General features: G+C 40.5%; 1 protein-coding gene across 3 annotated transcripts in view; it reads left to right on the top strand.

The window, feature by feature from the left end:
• Positions 1 to 22,359, top strand: part of PARD3B (par-3 family cell polarity regulator beta) — a 396,105-nt gene that overhangs the window by 310,945 nt on the left and 62,801 nt on the right. For all 3 annotated transcript variants that reach the window (XM_053947862.1, XM_053947861.1, XM_053947860.1), the window contains one exon: positions 3,216 to 3,512. In XM_053947862.1, coding sequence (XP_053803837.1) covers positions 3,216 to 3,512 — 297 coding nt within the window. The remainder of the gene's footprint in view (positions 1 to 3,215; positions 3,513 to 22,359) is intronic.

Here is a 22,359-nt window from a genome sequence, read left to right as displayed (position 1 = left end):
AATATGAGATACTCAAAAGGAATTATGTTCATTTCCCTTTATTCTGTATGAATTTTTCTTTTCCCTTTCCCTCATCAGGAAGTTTATAGAAACTTTAGTGCCTCTACTAAATTATTGAGATGGTGATCTGTACCTCTCCTCAGCTCTTGTTTCACTGCCAGCATCGTAGTGCTGAGGGGCATTTTATCTTTCTTCACAAATTTACACCAGTTGTTTAACCAGACCCATCCAGTGCTGCAAGTTGGGGGCTGTCTTGTAGTAACTGTTCAATGAGCTGTTCACAGTTACAGTTGTGCTAATTTAAAAGTATTTAGGTTTTTTAGGTTGGTTGGTTGGTTTTAGTGGAGGGGGTTGGGATGGGGAATAAAGATTTTGCTGTTTCAGATCAGGAGAATTTCAAAGGCGGGTGGAGAAATGGTGAATGACTAGAGTGGGTTACAGAGAAGTGGTCTGCTTAGTAGAGTTGGCAGAGCATTAAAGAAGTTATGGAAGGAGCAGTACTGTTTTTTGGGTTTTTTTTTTCCCTCAGTAAAGAATTCCTGGGCACCTACTGGTATGTGCTGTGGATAAAATTGCTTTAAAACTATATGAAAAAATTATGCCAAAATACAGTGTGGAAATTTAAAACTTCACAAAAATGCAAGAAATTTCAATGGTGCAAAACACGTGAGAAGCCATAAAAGGGCAGGTAAATAGAAAGAAATTAAAAACAGCCATCTGATAGTTTGTTTCCCTATATTTGAACATTTTGATTGAAATGAAAAAGAGATCACTGAGCAAATTTTATAGATTTGTGTGGAAGAGTGAAAAGAAAACAAGAAATCTTAATGCAATTGTAATAGATGTATTGAAAGGATGAAGGATTGATCATAAAGAATTTCACATAGCCAGGTATTGACTGGTCCATATAATATAGAATGGAAATAATTTTTTTTGAGAAGATTTGACTTATAATACTGGCAGCAATTGAAGATTGTGCTCAGAAGGAGAAGCTGAAGAAGCTAGGCTTATTCACAGGAACAAAAGAAAATTGTGGTGACCTAATTCCAGCTTTTGTTGTGCAGAATATACCAGTATTGATAGCAGGACAAATTACTCTTTCTATCAGACATGAAAGCAAGATTAGCGTGATGCTGCTGGCTGCACTATTCTTGCTTTCAAAGCAGTCTCAAATACCTAGGGGACCAGTGATGTACTGGCCCAAAGAACATGAAGGCTTGTCATTTTCTGAGAAATTGCTGTGACTCATCTCAGGTCTGTGCCATGCCTTCTGCACTGACATGTGATACGACCATTCCTTGAAATGTAGTTTCTGCCTGTGTACTGTGTGTGTATGTACCCATGTCTGCCACAGGACTTGTATCTCATTCTGTGTATTCCCGCACTGAATTCTGTGATTAGGGATTTTTGGTCACTAATTGAGGGTGAAGCACTCCACAGTCTCCCAGGTTAAACAAACTAAGTGACCTCAGCTGCTCTCCTAAGTCTCGCCCTCGAGGCCTTTCATCATCTTGGTTTCCCTCCTCTGGACATAAAATAACACTTTGATGTCCTTTTTATGTTGAGGCACCCAAAGCTCAACCAAAGCACATGCTGCCCAAGGTGGGGCACTCAGGATTTGAGTACTAGAGAGGAGAAAGTTCATCTGCTTCACTGAGGGAAGGAAGAATGAATAGGGGGCACCCATCCCCTTGACAATTGTTATCATCTGAGAAGGCTCATCCTGCTGTAAAGTATGATTATATTTTAAGTGTTGAAAACCAGCATCACCTAGCACAGTTAATGGAAAGCATTAGTGGTACACATTGATATACTCAAGTATATGTGTAGAAAGGCTTGTTGTTCTCATTAGAATTATCTGTGAACCTTTTTATCTACAAATTATTTCCAAAGTATTAGCATTTGTTTTGATGATACAAACTAGTAAAACAAAATAAGTAGTGTGAATCCCATTCTGCACCCAGTAGTTCCTGTCTGTCAGATGGAAGCTCCCAGTGTGCTCATTGTTTTTCTAGGGAACCTTTTTTTCCATGCCTTGTAAAGACTTTCTCCAGAACACCTTTGTTTTTCAATATGCAGGGTTCTGAGACCATTAAGCCTTACTTGGGTAACCAAGTCTGCCAGACCTTTTTCACTTTTACCCTGTGGTGCAAATTATACTGTTCTTTCTACACTGCTGTTGTGCTTCCAGTTACAGTCAAAAGCAAATGTTGACTTCTGTCAGGCATTGCATCTCTATCTTTCTTCTGTTCCTTGTTTCTTCTTCCATGCTCCTCTATTTTCTGTAAATCCTATTTATTCCATACCATGGTCAGCATTCTGCCAGATCCATCTCACTGCTCTTAATTACACTCTGTTGAAGAGTAGTTGAGCAATTAACAGAAGAGCTCACAGTCTTGCTGTACATTTTTTCTCCAGCAGGAATGTTGAATCATTGAATATCATCTTAGCTTGAAATTTACCTGAATATGTTTTACTATTCCAAAGAGATTACACAATGGCCCTGATTAGCAGCAGCATTTTGTAATACCACTTAAGGCTTTATCACAGTGGAATACTGCCAGTAGCAGTCTTTAATTCACTTATATGTACCAATTCATTTCTGTCAGATTTCTAATTCTAATTAATTCTTTGCTGTTTTACTTTCCCTATCCCCTATATAATAAGGTGTGATTTTCACATTTATTTAGCCAAAATAAAAATTTTTAAAAATTAAATCTTCAGCAGATTAATTGTGGTCCTTTGATTTGAGACAAATGTGCCATCTCTCCATTTATGTTCATATTTAATCCACTTTTCACAAGTTAATGTATTTAGGAGAATCTTGGTGGGTCAAGTAACCAGGGGTCAGTAACAATTTTACTGGCTAATTCAGATTAAAAGTTTCAGGACTGGGTTGGGTATATGCAACTGCAATGTGGAAGGTAGGTGTAGAATTAAACCTGTATGTGTTCCTGCATCCACACTTGTGAAAAGCCACACTATATTCAGCATTAATTTTTTTTCACCGGAGTGGTGACCAAGCTTGGTTACAAAGGCGATTGCCAGAGATAAAGAACAAAATAGCTGCATGCACCACTGTGTTTTATCTGGCAGTTTCACAGTGTACTGAAAGCTCTAGATGGTTGTGTTCAGGGTTGATGTTTCAAGGTTGTGTGATGGTTATGGTTGAAGCAGATCCCATTGTATATTTGTTCTTTGCTTTTCATTGTTAGGATTGGTGCAAAGCATCAGGAGTTGCGGCAAAAGCAACTGAGAGGCCTGAGTGATTATTCTGCTGGTCCTGGAGGACCTGACATTGATGATGATGAGGTGGATCCAAACTATGCCAGAGTGAACCACTTCCGAGAGGCTTATCCCCCAGGAAGCATCTACAGACCCTCATCACCAGCAGTAGGAGAAACCTTTGTTTATCTGCGGGATTCTTCCTCAGCACCATTGGAGAGGGAACACTTGGAAGGACTGTATGCAAAAATAAACAAGCAGCACTACCCACAGACTTCTGGTGACAGGTAATATTGCCACCTGGCATTTCAAAAAATGATAGCTTGGTGGGGAGGGAGCCTGGGCCTAGGCAGGGGGTCAGACGTGGGACTGTTCTGATGGCTGAAACCCCTGAATTTACTGACTAGAAAGCCATGAATTTCCTCTTACCAAAACCAAGATTTGCTGCAGCAGTAACCCCAGAGCATCTGAGCAAGACAGCAGTCAAACAGAAATCATTAAAGAAAAGTCCATATTTCACAAACAGAATGAATGAACTGACTGCAGTCCAATTCCTGCACTGCTGAAAGAGTGTTTTTCCCTCTTTCAATTGGGAAAAGTTCTTACCCTGCAGCAAAAATAATCTCAGCTTTCAGATCCCTTTCAATCCTGTAGATCATCAAGTGTCTATTAGTAACAGGTTTTGGGTGATAGCATGATATATTGTATATGTTTATGGTTTAGATTTTCCCAGCTGTGTGATATTACACACTTTCAATTAGTTTGGGGAGAGGACCGAGAATCATGGCATTTTTATGCAGACTGTGAAGTGTGGCTTCACAAGACTGATTGCCTTTCACAGTCTTTCCAATAACTAAGTGGGAAAGAAAGAACAATTTTTAATCCTTACTGTCAAGCTTCCAGCATTAAAGAAAGCTGGTCAAGTTTTTTCCTGGGTTAAAGGGGAAACAAAAATTTGTTTGAGTTGATGAAGTACCCACCATTATGACAGTTTTAAAAATGGTTGCTTCTGGAATTTGGGGCTAAAAGAACATGAGATTTCATTTGTGGCATTAGTATATCAATGTTGGCTTTTTCAAACCAAAGTACAAGAGTGTGGGCAAGTCTGTGTGAAAGGAAGAGCTGACAGAGGACAGACATGGGGGACTTTAGGAGTTGTGCATGCTTTGAGTTCATGTTACAATCTGTAGTGTCTCCCCATAGCCTCAATCTGTACCATGTAATACCACACTCATTAATTTTGGAGAAATATGTCAGCACAGATATAGGAGTGTTTCCAGTTTGTGGCATCATAGTACTTTAAAAATGTATACTGAGTCATTGTTATAAATACTTATAAATATAATAAAACACTTCTGACATAAATCTAAGTTCATAGCAGGGAATGGGCCAAGTATCTCTCTCTTTCTCACCTAAATACAGTATGGTAAAATTCTTTCCAAACATAATGACAGGGCTTTTTTTTTTTTTTCTTTCATACCATTAACTCCTCCCCTATTGCATAAAAAAAGAGGTGGTGATCCCAGCTTTTTACCAGGTAGTGGATTTCACTTTACTAGAAAAGTCTTGAGATAATTGTAACTGAAGTCAAACAAAAGTTGCATGCAGTAAAGGGATCAGAAACTGAGTTTCTGCTAACTCAATAAACCAACATCTGAGAATTCCCAGTGGAAGGTACCTAAATTCAGGTGTGTGTATCCTCCAAATATGAACGCACACATGTGTAACTCAGCTAGACTAAGACATTGTTATAGAAGTTGCTTCGTCATTTCAGTTTTAACAGGATTTTATAGCTTTACGTTTTAAATATATCATCAGTTTTGAAAGGAGGCCTATAGATTGTCTTTCCATGCAGAAAAAAAGAAATGCTCAAGTCTTTCATTCTGCCTTCTAGTGGATTGATTGTATTGTGGTTTTGACTACACTGAATGAACTCTTGACTTGCTATGGGAACGAGATTGAAGTCTCAACCAAGTTTCAATTTGCTATTGGGATCCTGGATTTCAGTGTGAATTTAGCTGTAATTGCATGATAACACGATAACTCAGTTGGAAAAACTAAAACCAAAACACTGAGTGGGCAGGAAAAGTTACCTCATAGCCGAGCCCATGATGAGAAGTCACACTGAGAGGCTGTTCCATCTGTACTGAAAGACCAACAGTCCACAACTTTGCTTTGTTGAATTTCTCAGGCTTATAACCAGATTAGGAAAAAAATAGGAAATGTGAGATTCTTATTAGGCTGCCTTTGTTCTTTTTTTAAAATCTTTCTTTTCTTTGTCTGAGAGACAAAATGGTGTTGTTATTCACCAGCAGAAACGTGCCAAACATGAATAATTCTATGTGAATTTATGCAGTGGGTCGTGAGGTCTCAGCCAACAGTTGTTGAATAAAGTGTCAACTTCAGGCAAGGAAATCTTTCTGTGCTAGAGGGAGAGTATTGAAAGAAGAAAGAGATGTGGAAAGAAAAATCCCTGGATAATGCGTTAATTAAGAAAACAATCTGCTTCCAAGGGTCAAGTATGAAAACTACCTTGTCTGCCTCAAAATTATAGGAAAGGGTTACAATGGATGCTTATAAGCCAAGCCACAGTTATTTTGTGTTTGTGGGGCTGAACATTTATCAACGCATTGGTCACATAAACACTTATGCCTTGCTCTTGCTAGTACATGCATGCTTTCTCCCAAAGTTTTGCTATTCATTTTACTTCAGATGGATGTTTCTTTCTCCCACATGTGACTCTCAAGTTGTAATGTAGTGCATGGAGGCTTCATCAGTGACTAAAGTAAATGGGGTTAGGAATAGATGGAGGATTTGAACATAGAATAGATTACGTCAGTTCGGTCTGAGAACTCCAGTTATGTATCATTATGATTGAGAATTAAAACTCATCATTTGAAACAAGAAGTTAATTTTTATTTTATGTTATTTTTGCAGAATAATGTATTAGCATAATTTTTAAAATGGGAGGGCATTTGTAAAGTATGAAACTTAGTGGACAGAAAAGAGCTGTTCACATTTTGCATGTGCTTTCCCTTTTCTCATCACCAGAATCCTTCATGTATTCCTGGTTCGTTTTTCAGCATAGATTTACAGTTTAAGCTGAGAATGTCCCTCAGCATGCAGGAAAATAACAGGCTGCACATGTATGGTCTCTGTTGCTGTAATCATGATGAAGTATGTTTGCTGCCTCCAACACTGCTCCTCAGAGCACACACAGATCTGCTTCACATCGCTGTTTGTGCACTAACGTCCCATTTACCTCCACTTGCATCTGGCATCTCAGGGGCTTTTTGCTTTGGGTTTTTGGGGGCTTTGCTTTGTGTCTTATTTACAACTGTTGTGTAGTGTTCTTCTGCACTGCTTCACAATTGTTGATTTTCATTCCAACGATGACTATATTCAGTGAAATAGAAGTAATTTTTTGTGTATATTTTGCTGAAAGCTTTGGAATTCTTAACTAAGAGAGGTGCTATATAAATGTAAATTGTCCTTATTAATGAATATAGTGAAAGCATTAGCATGATCAGTGTATTCTGTGAATGTTAAGTTAGAGTGGAAAAAAATCAGCTGGCAAAATCTCACATTTCTTTGTAAATCAAGCATTTTTCTGTTTATTTCTAATTAGCCACAATTTTCTGTAATGCAAATGGCATCCCTAAGGGTGGTGCAGCCTGCACAGCCACCTTGTGCAGCTGGGGAACTCACAGGGTCTTTGCCTGAGACGCTGTGCGTTTCCGAGCCTGCGGTAGAAGCTGAGTGATCTGTGGCCCATATGTTCCTGAAATGGGTGGTAAGTCACATCTCTGAGTTTAGTCATCAAGGCTGTGCCATGACAGTGCTAAGTTGCACTGTGGCAGAGCCTAGGTGTCAGACCAAAGCCAAAAGAGCAGATGCACAACAGTATTATCACTTAAATGTCAGGCATGTCACACGGTGAAACCCTTTCTCACATTTCGAATAAACAATTTCGTCTTCTTCCTTCCCGTGAAGATGGTGCTGTCAAGTATATCCAAACACCCCAAGTACATCTCTGGAAAGGTTCTAGAGACTTTGCTCAACTTATTTTCTCAGCCCAGAACTATGAAACATTAAAGTCTGATGCCAAATTCATTGCCAAGTATAATTCTGCACTTATTTATGTGGCTTATCTTGGGGAATTTCAAAGTGCTGGTCTGACAAAAATGAAGACAGTTTTCCTTTGTTTAGCAAGAATAGATACAGAGCTGTATCTTGTTGCAGTTAAAAAAAAAATACCAATAAAAAAACAGCACTCTTTTATTATATAGGAGTAAAATCCAAAGGCCCAAAGTCAGATCCAGCTTTTTTTTTTTTAAATTTTGGAGATGCTGTTTGGGGGCCCACTGTGGAAGATCTTAATTGCTATAATGATAATTAATTAATTGAAAAATAGATCTTCCTTGTTTCAGGGTGAATGTTCCCTTATGGCAACTTGCAGTTTTCAGAATTCTCAGTCTAGCAACATGCAAAGTTGAAAATGAGAAAATGAAACCCATGCCTCTGTGTCCCTCACAGCTCACTCTCAGAGCTGGCCTGAGTCAAGAGGGAGAGAGATGCTGAGCAGTCTGCCTCTCCCTCTAAAGGATCAAAGGAAGAAATTGCTGTACCTGTCCTGAGGAACCAAGTGCCAAACTTGCAATGTTTACACAAGCAATGTGTAAGCCTGAGAGGAGGGTCTAAAAAGGGTCCAGAGTTTTGAAATCTAGCAAAAAGAGCATTTCTTACTAAAAGACTAAAAGCTTGTCTTTGGGGCAGGTATGGGCCACTCCCATCCTGCTCAATCCAAAGCCATGGGAATCCTGAGCTGCGCAGAAAAGGATTTGTTGAAAAAGGGTGAGCTGAGGTTGCCCGGGTGTGGCACTTGGCCATGTGTGTCTCATGTGCCAGGAGCTGAAGTTTTCTTGTTCTCAGTTCAGAGCACTGTGGGCATTGCTCATCATGCATCCATATACAACACCTTTCCCCAGTGACTAGCATAAAAACAATCCACTGCTCTAGGAATAGATGGTGCTTTACTCAGGAAAGATTATTCTTTGAGATGGATATCATGAAGGCAAGGTGGAAATTGAATGAGGCTATGTAATATCTATGTGCCCTTTGCCACTGTACCTTGCATTGCTGTGGAAAGAGAAATATGGTCATGCATTGGAATATTTTGATTTACAAAGTGTGACACGTACAAGCAAGGTATGTAGTCTCTCTTACCATAGAACCTCTTCTGCTTGGTATCCTAAAATCATCTGTGCTTTTCCTTTGTCCTGTACTATTTTACATCCCGAGACTCTCCTCTGATTCCTCTGGAATTTATTCTTTCTGAAACATACCACGGGGCCTTCTGAACCTTTGGCTGCCATCTGGTCACTGCTTCCCGTAATGTTAAAACTGAAAACTTAGCATTGGGCAACTTACTGTCTGTCCTGGCTGATAAATTTCTGACAGCAGTTAAATTCAGAGTGGCATTGGCAGTACAGCAGAGGTTTTGTGGTTTCTGGGGCCTCTCAGTAGAGTTGTCCTGCTCGTGGGAGCAGGGTAGTCCAGAAAGCCGTTTGGCCACCAGTTCCAGTGTAGGTTGTGCTACTGGAGTTAGACTTGTATTATGTATTTTGTTCCTAATATTACTGGCAGTTTTCTTCCTTGGAAATGTGCATGGATGCTGCATACTCACTGTGCCAATTAGGGGAAATGTTGGGTAACTGGACTGCCTGAGGAGATGTGTTTGAACAAGCCTTGGGTTTATTTCCCACCTATATGGGGAAAAAAAATTAAAATCTCTGGGTAGCATTCAAGCAAAATTACTTAATGTTTAGAGTTCACTCTGCTTTTTCCCAGGAACTCCTCATCCAAATCTTCCAACTTTGGCACCCAAGCCCTATCATTCACTTCTCACAAAACCCCAGATTTCATGGAACTCAGGTGACCCTGAGCACTTTGGAGTGTGTCTAAGGAGAAGGAAGTTGTCAAACTGCTGCTGCTGCCATGTAATGTGTGCATGCTTGTTTGAGGCCATGCATTCTTCAGCAGAAATAAATTCTGTCAGGAATAGTCACAAATCTGCCTGTGTGCATTCTGCCTGCTAGGGCTTGCATTTGGATCACCTCACTTATTGACAGATGTGTAAAATTTTATATACTGCACTCCCACAACTCCCTTGTGAGTGTCTTGCTGCAGATGCTGGGGAGCCTGAGTTTTGGCAGCTGTGTTAAGCATTCAGGTTTGGGTTGGGGCTTTTCCCTCCAGCCCTGTCTTTTCTTATGTGATATATTATTCTATGGAATTATTTTCCATTAATTCTGCATATTTACTGGTAATGTCCCATTCTTTCAGCTGTTTGGATGCAAATGCAAAAGATAGGTCCCTGAAGAGAAAGCCAGGTCTGTTACTGGGAAGATGAGACTATAGCAGAGGATATAGTCAAATGCAGATGGTGCTGTCAGCCTCTTAAATGTACAAATAAAGACAAAGTGAGATCGTCCATGCAGCTGGAATGAAATCATATGGCCTTGAATGTGTTCCTGACATAGTGTATTTCCTAGTGTGAGCAAGAGATGCTAAATTCTGTTTTATGCAGGATGTAATTTGGCCAAAACCTCATACTTGCCTCTTTAACCAGCAGCAGAATGATGTGTATATTAACTTTTCTCTGTGCAATTTTTTAAACAAAACACCATTTGATTTTAAATGCTAATATGTGTGTGTGGCTAATTAAGAAGCCAGAATTGACTGTAAGGTTCACTATAAGGCTCCAAGAAAGAGAGAGGAAGATCATTACACTTCTGCTTATAGATAGTTATTTCTGAACCAGCTGATAATGTGCAAAATTAAGATTTTGTAAGTGGCATTTTAAATTAATGGTTAATGGCTGACGATTAATTAAACTGAGTTGTTTAATAGAGAAGATGTTTAAATCTTGTTTATAGGCCAGCCACTTCCACACTGAAAGTGCAAACCCTAATAGCATTTGGTATTTCCATTTAGTAGACAAGCAATGTATCTAGGCATTTTCTTTGAAGAGAGAGGTCTGCCTTACTGGATACAGAGGATGGATGGATGGATGGATGGATGATGGATGGATGGATGGATGGATGGATGGATGGATGGATGGAATGGATGGATGTAGCATTGTATACTATGTTTTCTTCTTCCAAGTTAACTGTTGTCTTGTAGCAGTACATAGAGAGAAATGCATTTCCTCTGCGAATTTGGTAATCTTAAATAAAATTGTTAAGTCTTACTTTAATTAAAGTGTAGGGGATCTGATTAAGTCTGATGTGGTTCTGTTTTCCCTTTCTTTTTTCTACTCTCCAGTAGTCTGTTGTATTTCATACACTTCAGGGTTTTCAAAATACCCAGCTTTTCATTGCTTCAGGTTGTCTTCTGTCAGAATGAGTCTCTTTGGCCCCATCATTAGCCTTGCAGAGTTGCTCTCGCTAAGGAAAAAAAAAAAAGGAAGTATGTTTCAGTCAGGTTTATTCTGTACTGCAGTTCTGGTTAAATGATGAATGTGAGCCTAGTCCCATTTCCCTGATTGAAAAGAAACAAGCAGAAGGTCATTATGCTTCTCACAGTTGTGAGGCTTGTCCTTCCAGCAAGTCCTTTGCCAAGAAACTGTTTGTTTTTCTTTTGTTTTCCCTTTCTCTCAGCCCAGTTCCCAATCTTCTTATTAACTATCTCCCATTTTCTCCCCCAGCTTCTTGACATACTCATTTTGCCATACGATCTCCTAGCTTCTGGATATGCAAGTAGTTCAGAGAAAAGCCCTGGTGACTTGGCCTTGTGCAAACTTTGCTGTGTAGCCCTCTGTAAGATGAATCCAGGTTGCTGACCTCAGGGACCTCACACTCTATCCAAAACCATGACTTTCAGAAAAATCCTCTCCTACATTTTTTCTCTAGCTCCTACTAGTTAAATGGGAAAAAGGGGGGGATTCTTTCTTTCATTGTAGAGGTAATCTTGGTTTAGTAAAACTGAAGGTGAGGGTGTGGATTTTGTTATGCTAGACTTTTAAGTCTGTGAATGAATGTGTCTGTTTTGGAGGTGGAAGAGTTTGACCATGAGGAGCCAGTTCATGTGTATTAGCACCTGTATGTTCACACTCCAGGTGATGGGCATGAGCTCACGGCAAGCTCTTTCTTGACTTTCCACTTTGTTGAGATAAATTAGTGATCAAACTATTCTTAAAAGTAGTCAAAGTTCAGTAGAACACAAAGAATCATTTCCCCCAAGTCTGAAAGTATGAACAAAGGATTACATTTGGAGGAAGAAGAAAAAAAAGGTTATCACTGGACTGCTTCAAAATGCTGAGTAGCTCCAGTGAAGAGAGTAGTGATACCCGTTCAGTGAGGGTGGAGAAATCACTCTTATATGTGATAGGGAAAATGGACTCACTGGAGCCATGAGAATTTTTTTCAGTGTCTTCACTTCTGCTTGAGGTTATGTAAGGTCAGCAAGACCTGTGCTGATAGGTTCCCCTGAGTTACAGTTAAAGCAATTCCCAGCCTTCCTCCTAATTAAGCAGTAAGAAGCATAACAGAGCCCTGAGAGTCTTCAAGAAGCATCTCGCAATTTCTCATACATTCTCAAAATAAATTTCCTAGATCCCCAGGAAAGCTGCTTATACCAGTGAGAAGGCTGCAGCACAGGGAGCCATGGGGTGCTTCTCAAACCCACCAGCAATGCCAGGTTCTGCTGCCACCAGGAACAATGCAGGAGCTCTGGTAGGGTTTTCTAGCATGGTTGCTCATGTCCAGGCAAAGTGCTCAGCACTGTGTGGTACTCATACAGCTTAACTGTGTAGTGAAAGCCTCACAGTAGAAATCATTGCCATCTCTATGTATCTGTAAGATGTAGGAAATTCTTACTGAACACTGATTTTCCTGCAGTCACAGTTCACCTGGAGTTTACACCAGCAGATCTCTAAGATTTTACTGCTAATTGCAGCATAATAAGATATAAAAGGTCTAAGGGGGGCACAGATTTGGCTTCAGAATGAATCAGTGGGAATCTTCTCATGGAAGTTTCAAGCATCTAATTGCAGGATTAAACTGCTGCTCCTAAAAATTATCCATGACTTTGTTCCCTGTTTGTGTCAAGATGCCAGGGGCAAATAGTTACCCAAGCACTTAGTTGGCAGCATTGTTGACAGGAAGTATAGGCAAAAGCATGAACCAGATCTTTTGATTTGCAGAAAAATGTAAAAACTGATGTTGTTATAAAAGCTGGAAATCACTCAATATTGTGCTAGCAGAAATATTGGGAAGAATGATGAGATGTGATGGAAATGGCTTAATAGCCAACAGGATGCTGAATAAAAAGACAATAATTGTGATTATTGTCTGACAGCTGTGCAGAGTTTACAGTCGATGACAAACTCTAAAACGTGCTGTTTTTCAATCCGTGATCACAAATCCACTGGCACAGACAGTAATCCAAGGGGTCACAGTAAGCCAAGAAATAGTTTATTGTTTCATCAGCTCCAGTCTTCTGATGTAGTTAAGTTGGTATATACTCTGAACCCCTGTGACTGCCCTTGCATTCCCACAAGGGGACCTGGCACCATCTGGAGTCCACGTGTACTGTGGCTAAGGAGCTGTTTCTCTGGCAGGTCATGCAGCAGCAGGGCATTTGTTGACATTGATCAAGGTATCAGTATTGATCTTGGGATGGTCTAAGAGAATTGTGACTGCTTTGTGGAGAGTCATGTTAGACTCTCATAGAAAATGAAAGAAACAACTTGTCTTCAACTACATAGTGGTCTGCACCTGAGAGGTCTTTCATTAGGACAGAGAGACATGAGAAAACCATGTTGTTTCAGATAGCCACACTGGTTATCTCTTTTTATCACTAACTTGTCTTTGATGTCTGGAGGCCATTTTTAGCAAGCAGTGAAGGGTTATTGCATGAAAGATTTTATACTCTTCAGTTGCCTGCAAAACAGGTAGCTGCCATCATTTTTCCTTTCCACTAAACTGAAGTGGAGAAAAACAAAGAAGCAGCCCACAATAAAAAAAGATGCAAGAGGACTAAGTGTGAGATACCTCTAGAAAGTGCTAAAATTGCAGTAAATATAATGTGCTTGTAGAGCAATAAATGCTCTCTTAATTTATTTTTCTCCTTGTTTCTCTCCAGTTTCCTGCCTGTGTAGCAGCAGGTTAGTGTGACAGTTTTGCAGTATCACAGTCCTCTGCTGAACATGCAATCTGGGAGGTTGTTAGCCCTATCCCTCCAGTGACTTGGTAGCAGTAAGGAGGAACAAGAAAGTGACAACTAATGTTTCAAAATTTCAAACATCTTATCATTCAGTCTTTGACCCATATTTATGGTTTAATGCCTCCAATCACTTAATTTTAATCTAAAATAAAATTTTTCAGCATAATAGTATCTTAGGGGCATTTCTTCTCAAACCAGTATTAGCTGGAACATGTCCTTCAGCCATTGAGTTTATCTATTATAAACACTTCTGCCCTTAGGCTTAGATGCCTGCTTAGTCCTGCATATGGTTATTACCTTGTAAATGGGACTAAACTGTAAATTATAATTATGGTATTTACATAAATGCATATAAAACAATTATTTTGAGATTGGCATGTAAGTTTAAGCTTGGAACATGTTTCTAATGCAAGTGTTGTATGTGGCCTGGCAGTTGAAAAGTAAGCAGCAAGGCATCTTCAGAGGAATGGAAGCACAATAAAACATGATGAGTCTTGTGGAGAGGCAGGGAGGGGGCAGCTGTTTTCTAAGCCTGAGTCACCATAGTGCTCAATAACTGCCTGAAAGGATTGCTTTAACTGAGCACTTATGTGCTGGAAGTGTGCTGCAGATCAGGGGACCTGGGCTGCTTCTGCTCTGCTCTTGGGTCATGTCAGAGGAGGCCTCTTCTGGCTGCAGTCCTTGCTTTACATGTCAGCAGAAACTTCCATAATGTGGCAAAAGGGTGTGAGGCTGTGGAGGAGGGTTGGGGAACAGCATCAGAGCAATAAACCTGTTCCTAGTTGTTATTGGCTGGTAGTACACAAATAACAAGCAGTCTGTAGTCCTTCACCTGAATAAGGTGTTGTTTTCTTCCTTTAACATCTTCTGCCATCCCTGATTCAAAAAAAAAAAAAAATGGAAACCAAAAGACAAACCAAGAGGCAATTATTCTGTGCCTCTGTATACAATGCCAATGTTTAAGCAGCAGCTGCTTCAGAAAGGGAGAGTAAAGGGGACTGGGGGGAAGGGATTGATCTTTTCCTCCTTTTCTCTGTAAATACCACTGTCTGCATCGGTGGTGATGCTTTGACCTCCTTACTACAGAGCTTGAAAAGTCTTGTGCTCTTAGTGCCATATTCTGGCCCCAAAAGTGAGTAAGCAGAAGTCTCATTCTCTTTCTTAGAATGCTCCGACAAATATATTATCAATCTAAACGTGATAGGGCTTGAGAACCCCTCCCAAAATTTAGAGTCATTAGTCTGACTACTGTTATTTTTAACATGTCTATGTGGCTTCTGAAAGAAGTGTTCTTTCATACCTTTTTGCCTTTAATCTGCACTCTGCCCACTATCTCATTACTATTAGCTGTGGCAAATATACCAGATGTCTGAGCAGCTTCATTGTTCTGTTGTTTTTCTTTTCCAGACTCTAGTGCATAGATAGATGTTAATTTCTCTTTTGTGTTAAAACTCGCCTCCGAGGAATAAGATTACCAGTGTTCAGTCTTTGGCTGCTAGATACTGAGGTCTCATATCTTTGACTGCTTTGTCTCAGTTAGTGTTTCTACTAGCTCAGTGCATTTAAAGTGACTGGTCTCTTCTTCTTTAATGCCCGTGGAAACTTAAATTAATATCCCTTGACTTTAGATAAACAGTTTTAACATGTTTTTAAAATGTTTTCTTTATTCCCAGGGTTGAGCAATGATACACAAAGACACCTGCTCTTCCAAGTGGGTGGAAATTGAAAATCATGCCAAGAAAAATGCTGTTTCTCAGAAAAGATCAAAATATGCATTGTTTAAAGCGTGGCACAAACAAAATAGATTATGTAAGAATCGTGGGCCCTTGTTTGGGATGAGATCACTCACTTTTGGGTCCATACCTTTTCTACTAACAGTACTTAATGCTTACATCTAAAAAACCATGCATGAACTACTGCTTTCCCCACCAACTTTGAAATAGGTAGTTAGAAAGGTACAGGCACTGTATCAGCACAGTTCCCACCATGGCCACTGGTGTGCTTGAGTAACACAGCAGTAGGTCCAAACCTTTAAGAAAACATGTTTCTTTAAAATAGGTCAGAGAACAACTGATTGTTTTACAGGTAACAAATGTGAACACCCTGGATTTGACTTTTTTTTTGTTTAAGTACAAATTATGTCATTTATATGGTTACATAAGCCAGAAATTGTAAATTTCTGTTGCACAATCTGAAAAGCAAATTATAGCATGTGGATTTGTGTCTACTGCTCAGAGAGAAAACTGATATGCAAGTCCTGTTTCCATCAAAGTAAACGGCAAAATCTCCACTGATTGAGATGGGAAATCAGAATTGATTCCCCTACCTGGTTCTCCCTGGAAGAATGAAGTGGTATTTTCTCTTCTGTTTTATACTCACTAGTTTCACAGCCAGGTTACTGTAATTTGAGCATTTCTGCCATATGTCTGCATGACTGTTTTTGCTAACCGCTTTTATTACCTTTTGGCCTGTTCTTTACATCATGCTATTGACAAATGATTTTTACGTTTTTTTACCCCAAAGTTTAGAGCACTGAATACGGAAAAGCCTGAAACATTAATTGGACTAGACCGCAGCATTTAAAGTAACCTATTCTATCGTCCATTTACCTCCCACATGAAATGAAAACTCTATTTTGATCTGAACTGTCACAGATAATTTCTGCACATAAAACACATCCAGAGACAGCTTTCAAATGGAGTTGTCACTTCTTATTTAGCAGGCTGGGGACTCTCTATTGTTGTCAAACCCTCTTTGCAAAAGCATCACTAACACGCTGATCTGCACAGTTGTATGTAAGAGGAGGAATGCTTGTACAGCTTCCATGAAACAAAAAATTGTATGTAGCTGCTGAAATACTCTGCAGCTGAACTTACCTACTGTTTAAGAGAAAATTCCTTTTTTTTCTTTATGATTACTATTTTTGAGCAGATTTTCATACTGTGTGCTGGTGTGGGGAGGGGTTGTTTTTAGTGTGAATAGTGACAATTACCATTTAAAAGCTAGTAGCCAACATTCTGTTATTTTCCCCGACCTGTCCTGAACCAGAAGTTTGGCTTTAATCTCTTAACAAATTTCAAGAATCCTTAAGCAAGTGCACTGGGAATATCTCTGAGTTATGAGTACAGAACTGCTGCCTCAGAGTGTATTCCAGCCAAGATGCTTAGGCAAGGCTGTAGGGCACTTGTTTCCAGACTGCTATTCTGATGGTGGCCAATGTGGCCATCTGGTGAGGCCGGCTGGAAGACCCAGCTATGGCATCACAGAAGAAGATGGCTTAAAACTTGAGAACTACTATTCTTCAGACTTTATTTTCATAACATTCCATTTGCCTTCGAACGTGATATATTTTCATAAAATAAACTTGCCTCCTGGCCTCACTTGTATTCTCCAAAATTTATGCTCTTGGACTAGGCAGTTAAATAGTAGTAGCGTGTGATTTTTATTCCATTTTCCTCACAAAGTTGGAAAATTGACCAGGATTAGGGGGTGAAGAATTTGGTTAGTGTGATGAAATGTCCTTTATTGCTGTCTCCACAACTACTTATGCCGGATTAAACAGCAAAACACAAGCTGGCAGAATGCTCTTCTGACCTAATTCTGCACCACAACACAGATAGGAGACTATCTGCTGATCTAAATGATAAGCATGACTTAGTCAAATCCAGATGGATGTGGAAGGAGTGAAACACAGATGAGGCCCAAGAGCTGGAGTCCTGCATTTTCTGCAGCTGCCTGAATCCTTTAGATATCTTCACTCTGCAGCTGGGGTTAGGGGGCAGGACTGGAGGGAGGGAAACTGCTTGCTGCAGTGTGGAATCTACAGAAAAACAAAACTGAAAGCTAGCACCTTAAACATTACTGGCCAAAGCAAATTGCCTGTTTTAAGGACCATATCTTCTGTAATGAAGCAAGAGATACAGAATGGAAATCACATTCCGATTTCTAAGCTGTATGCCAGAAGATTTGAGGCTTCTTTGTTCGATGTGTCTCAAACTCCCTCTTGGAGAGTGATGTGATGGGGAGGGTGTTTCTCTGTTCCCAGTTTTGCCTGTAATTGTACTATATTCATGAATCAAATTTAGTGGTTATCCCATGGGGAGCAGTGAATTAGATGGGGAGGAAAAAGGGTAGTTTGGTGCATTAGTGGAGGATATACTTGAATGCAGAAAAAATGAGGGAAGGAAAAATCTTATGGTCAATGTGCTTAAGTTAGAAATAGGGCACATCCATGGAGTTTTAACTTTGGTCATTGCAGAAAAAACACAGCAGATGGAAGCACTCTTTCTTTCTCCTATATGTCATTGGGCTAGCTTGCTTTCCTCTCTCTTGGTGGGACAAGTGTACAGACCTGGACTAGATTCAGCATACCCAGCTATCTGCTGGATTTGTCTCTGCAGCCTGTATGGGCATGTTACGTTTGCATCCTCCTAAAACATTAAGTATCATTGTCAGGCAACCTGTGGACCAGTGTTGTTTCCATATTATCTTGTGCTCCCCCACCTGCTTTTACTGATTCCATTGCTCTGCTGTGCATGGGAACAGGACTGTCTATGGATTATACATCTGTTCAGAGCCTATTGCAAGGAGAGTTTCAGAGGCAGCCTCTGTGGGTTCTTCCCCTGCAGTCCAAACCAGCTGGTGAGTGGCCTGCTCCAGTCCCAGGGTGTTGTGTTTTGGTTAGTATTGGTGTGTCTTGAGAGCACAGTACCATCCAAAGCACCCCAAAACTTCAAAGCTTGCTTTTCTGCAGCTCTGCTTTCAAAACATGAAGCAAACATGTCCGGCAGCAGTGCCATTTACTGACTCCTGAGAATATCCTAAGTAGTGGTCACACCCTCATTTCAAAGGCAATATATGGAGCCATTATCTGAGCAAATACAGTGCCTGTCACTGAAAATCCATTGATGATGATGAATTCTAGTTACTGATGACTGCAGCCAGATCCACAATGGTGAGTAGGGGGTAAAGCATTAGCCCTTAAGCTCTAGAGTTGCTCTCTGTAAGCAGGTCAGGGTTTCACAAGAGCTCAAGGAAAAAAAAAATATATATAAAATTTTAAAATCTCTAGAGTCTCAGGGAAGACGTGAGGAAATAAGGAGACAGAGAAAGAAGAAGGACTAATAAAAATAAACAAAACATCCTTTGGGGGGAGGGGAAAAGCAGATTAAAAGATTTTAGAAGAGAAAAAAATAAGGATTTGGATAGTGACAGGATGTTCTCTTACAGAATGGCAGAAATATTTATCTGTGTAGAAGAGTAAACTTGGGTTGGAAAAATTTCAAGAGTTTAAGGGAAAGTTGAATTTCTTCTTTATCTTCAAGGAGATACATGCAGGGAAACTGTGGAAATAATATACTGCTAGAAATATTCTAGATCTGTGGTGGGATGAGTGTATTTGTGTTTTAAAATGCTACCATGTCAGTATTGGTTTAGTGTCCTGAATGTCATTGTTAAATGGGGTTAACTTGTATGAATCTGAAAGAGTTCAAGATTTTCTTGTTTCCAAGTAACTTATGCTTGTGTGACGTGACACTACTGTATACCACCTTTCAGTAGATGTGCAATTCCAGAGGCAGGCCATCTGTAGGTCAAGGCTTGATAAAGTTACCCTTCCCTAACATAAATACCTTTTTTTGGAAATAGAGGCAGTTTCATGTCCTCTCATTTCCACAAATTGGTGAAAGAACAATATATTTACAGTGGAAACTTAGCGCTAGAAGCAGAGCACATTCTGATTTGCAAAGTGCAGATGGGTGATGCTTCCCACTGGATAACACCAGGTCAGTGATTATCCCTGGCTGGTGCCCTGGCTGTGCAAGGTGAGCAGAGCCCGGTCCCCGCACGGCCGGGTCCCCGCACGGCCGGGTCCCTGCACGGCCGGGTCCCTGCACGGCCGGGTCCCTGCACGGCCCGCTCCCCGCACGGCCGGGTCCCTGCACGGCCAGCAGCCCCGCAGCAGCGGGAGCTGAGCCGGGCCCTGCCCTGCAGCGCCTCCGCCCGCTGGCCCTGCCTGTGCTGCTGACAGGAGCCTTGAGAGGATGTTTGCATCCTCCCAACAGGGAGTTTTAACAGTGATCTGAAACCACGGTATACAAGTGTCCTGAGCACGGATGATGGGTTCTTTTGTTTGTCTTGTTCATATTACAAAATAGAGGCGGTGGAAGATGGTATTTGTTTTCTTAGTGTTGACTCAGAGTACCTTTGCCATTAACCACAGCCCCTGCCCAGCCTTTCCTGCAGTGCTCACTTGTCAGCTTTGACCATGTTCCCCAGAGTGAGATTTCTCCTCATTTTATAATGAGGAACAGGACATTCAGGTTTTTCCATGTGTTGCCACCAAAACCAATATTACAGCCAGACTCAGCAGCAGTGATGGCAGCACACAATAATAACCATCCCACATGCGATTTAGATTAACTGCTCTTCTGTTTAGTTCATATAATGCCTCAACAGCATGATCTGATTTGCTGTTTTCACATAATCCATCATTAATTCTTTGAGTTACAAAATGACATTTTTTAGTTGCAGATGGAGGGAAATGGGCTTCCCTGCATTCAGAAGGGAACTTCACTTTCTCCAACTTCAGTTATGTCGCTTTATTTATCTGACTTTTATTTTAAATGTGGTTTCATTTTACAAGTATGAGGATTTGGGGGAGCAGTAATGCTTCTATTAGAAGTGTTGTCTTTAGGGCTGCCTTTCAGCATAGGTAGAACTGAGTAGTAATCACTGACCACAGGCCTCCAGCTCTGAGGGCAGGGGAAGAGAGGAGTGGGTGTTTCAGCAGCATGCACAGATTGCCTCCTCCTCTATCTGAGGAAAAAGCTGTTGAGGAGCCAGAGGAAGCTTTGGGCTTGTAGAGGACAGCTGTGGCACCCACATGGCTCCTGTCAGTGGTGGCAGCTACAGGAACAGGAGCCGTAATCCAGTGCTCTCTTACCTCCAGCAATGCAGGAGAGCAAGTAGGAGCAGCCCTTTGGGGAGTCAGAATTGTTTCCAGAGCTTGGAAAAAGAGGAGAAAGGCAGTAGAGGTAGAGAGTTGCATGGAGATGGGGCAGGCTGTCTCCTTCCCACCCTTCCCAGGCACGACAGGTGCAGAAGCTCTGCACCCACTCTTCCCCAATTTATCAGTCCTTTGCTAATTGTCATCCCCTGCCTAAAATCTTTTGGTCCTTGCCTGCTCTCCTCCCCTTTTCTCCTCATAGCCTGCTGGAATCTTCCCTGCCTCCCTATGAACATTACCGTTGCTGAATTGCATTTTGCCACTCCATGAATGAGAACAAATTAAACTACTTTATCTCGATCATTTGTGCAGCAAAATGCAATTTGCTTGTGTTGCTGCAGGTCCTTGAGCCAACTCTGTTCTGGACACTTTTATCACTTTGCAATCTAATCTGCTGAATATCTCAGATCTTCTTGCATTGAAAGAAAATGTGGGTTTAAGACAAACTTTTTTAAACTCCAGCTGTGTATTTATGCATGCACAAATCCACAGTGATATACATGTCCTCATATATGTATGTATATGTATGTACCTCTATAATAAATAAAAAATACATATCACACTTTGAAAGTCCACACCTAGCTTGCTAATGTCAGCTACAGTTGATGGACAGCCAAGGCAGACTCTTTTTATAGTCCATTTCTAAAATGAAACCATAAATTTTAAACCCAGGCTTCATCATTGCAGAGAAAAAAGCTTTTCCAGCCTATTGATGAAATATAACATTTGATAGGATTTATGAGGCCCAGATTCAGGAGGATAATTTGCAGAGCACTTAAAGCTCCTTTTTCCTGCCCTTTGCCTTCCCTCCTCTCAAATACACATACCAAAAAAAGCCATTAGTAATGAAAAATTATTAAGGAAGATTTTTCTTGATTCCATACAAATGTCAATTTGTGAGAGAGAAAGAGGAAGAAAACAGTTGCAGGAGCTCTTACAGTAAAGGGGTCTAAGTAGAGCCAGGCTGATTATATGAGAGGAATACTGGCTTTTACTGATAAATACACAGTGTGATTATTTGCTGTAATACAGTCATTTGTAATGTGTCTCTGTGTGTGTATGATTTTTAATAGTACCGGATGGAATTAATTTTTTTATCACATTGAGATATTCACAAACCAGCCACATAAAGTTAAAAATAAAACCAATATCCAGCTTCTTGGTATCTTGATAAAGTTTCCTTCTGGCTTGTATTACCAGAGTGATAATTTCAGAGGAAAAACATCTTCTGTAACTTGTGATCACAGTATCTGTCAAATGGTAGGAAATGAAGAAAACTGCCAGACAGTGTCAGATTTATTAACAGCTCTAAGAAAATCAAAATTAATGCATTTTCTCTTCTTTGATGGGTTGAAATGTCCATGTGCTGTACTTATCTTAATGGACAAGTGAAGGAAGTAGCACTCATCAATTAAGTCTCTCATTAAGCTGACTACAGCTTAATCTGGAGCACATGCAGGAGTACTCTGTGTGAACCAGGCTGTCCCCTCAAAGGTGTTGTGGTTGTTGTTAAGGAGTGCTCATCCCACAGATGCCAGGAGCAGCCTGCTGGACCAGGGTGAATGCAGTCCTCTGGGGCAGGGAGGGGGACAGCCATGGAAACAGTCTGTGCCACTTGTGCCTGGGGAGCTGCTGGCCTGACTTCCATTGGAATACTGTATTTCCGCGTGTTGATAACCAATCTTCATCCATTTGGGTTAACACTGCCTATGTAGGAGGTGTGCTGAAGCTGAATTGTTATGGAATCAGATAACAGCTGGGTTTTTTGGGGGGCAGGGGATGTAGCTGGAAGGAGAAGATGACAAGGGATTGTTTTGTCTGTGCAAAAAGTAAAAAGCAGCAGATATTCTTCCAACACAAATCTATAGTCTTTCCATATGCTGGAATGGGGTCTTTTCATT

Source organism: Vidua chalybeata, chromosome 7 (genome assembly GCF_026979565.1).
Source record: "Vidua chalybeata isolate OUT-0048 chromosome 7, bVidCha1 merged haplotype, whole genome shotgun sequence".
In the NCBI taxonomy this organism is placed as follows: domain Eukaryota; kingdom Metazoa; phylum Chordata; class Aves; order Passeriformes; family Viduidae; genus Vidua; species Vidua chalybeata.
The sequence above is the reverse complement of the archived record's forward strand: the minus strand, read 5'-3'. Positions and strand labels throughout refer to the sequence as shown.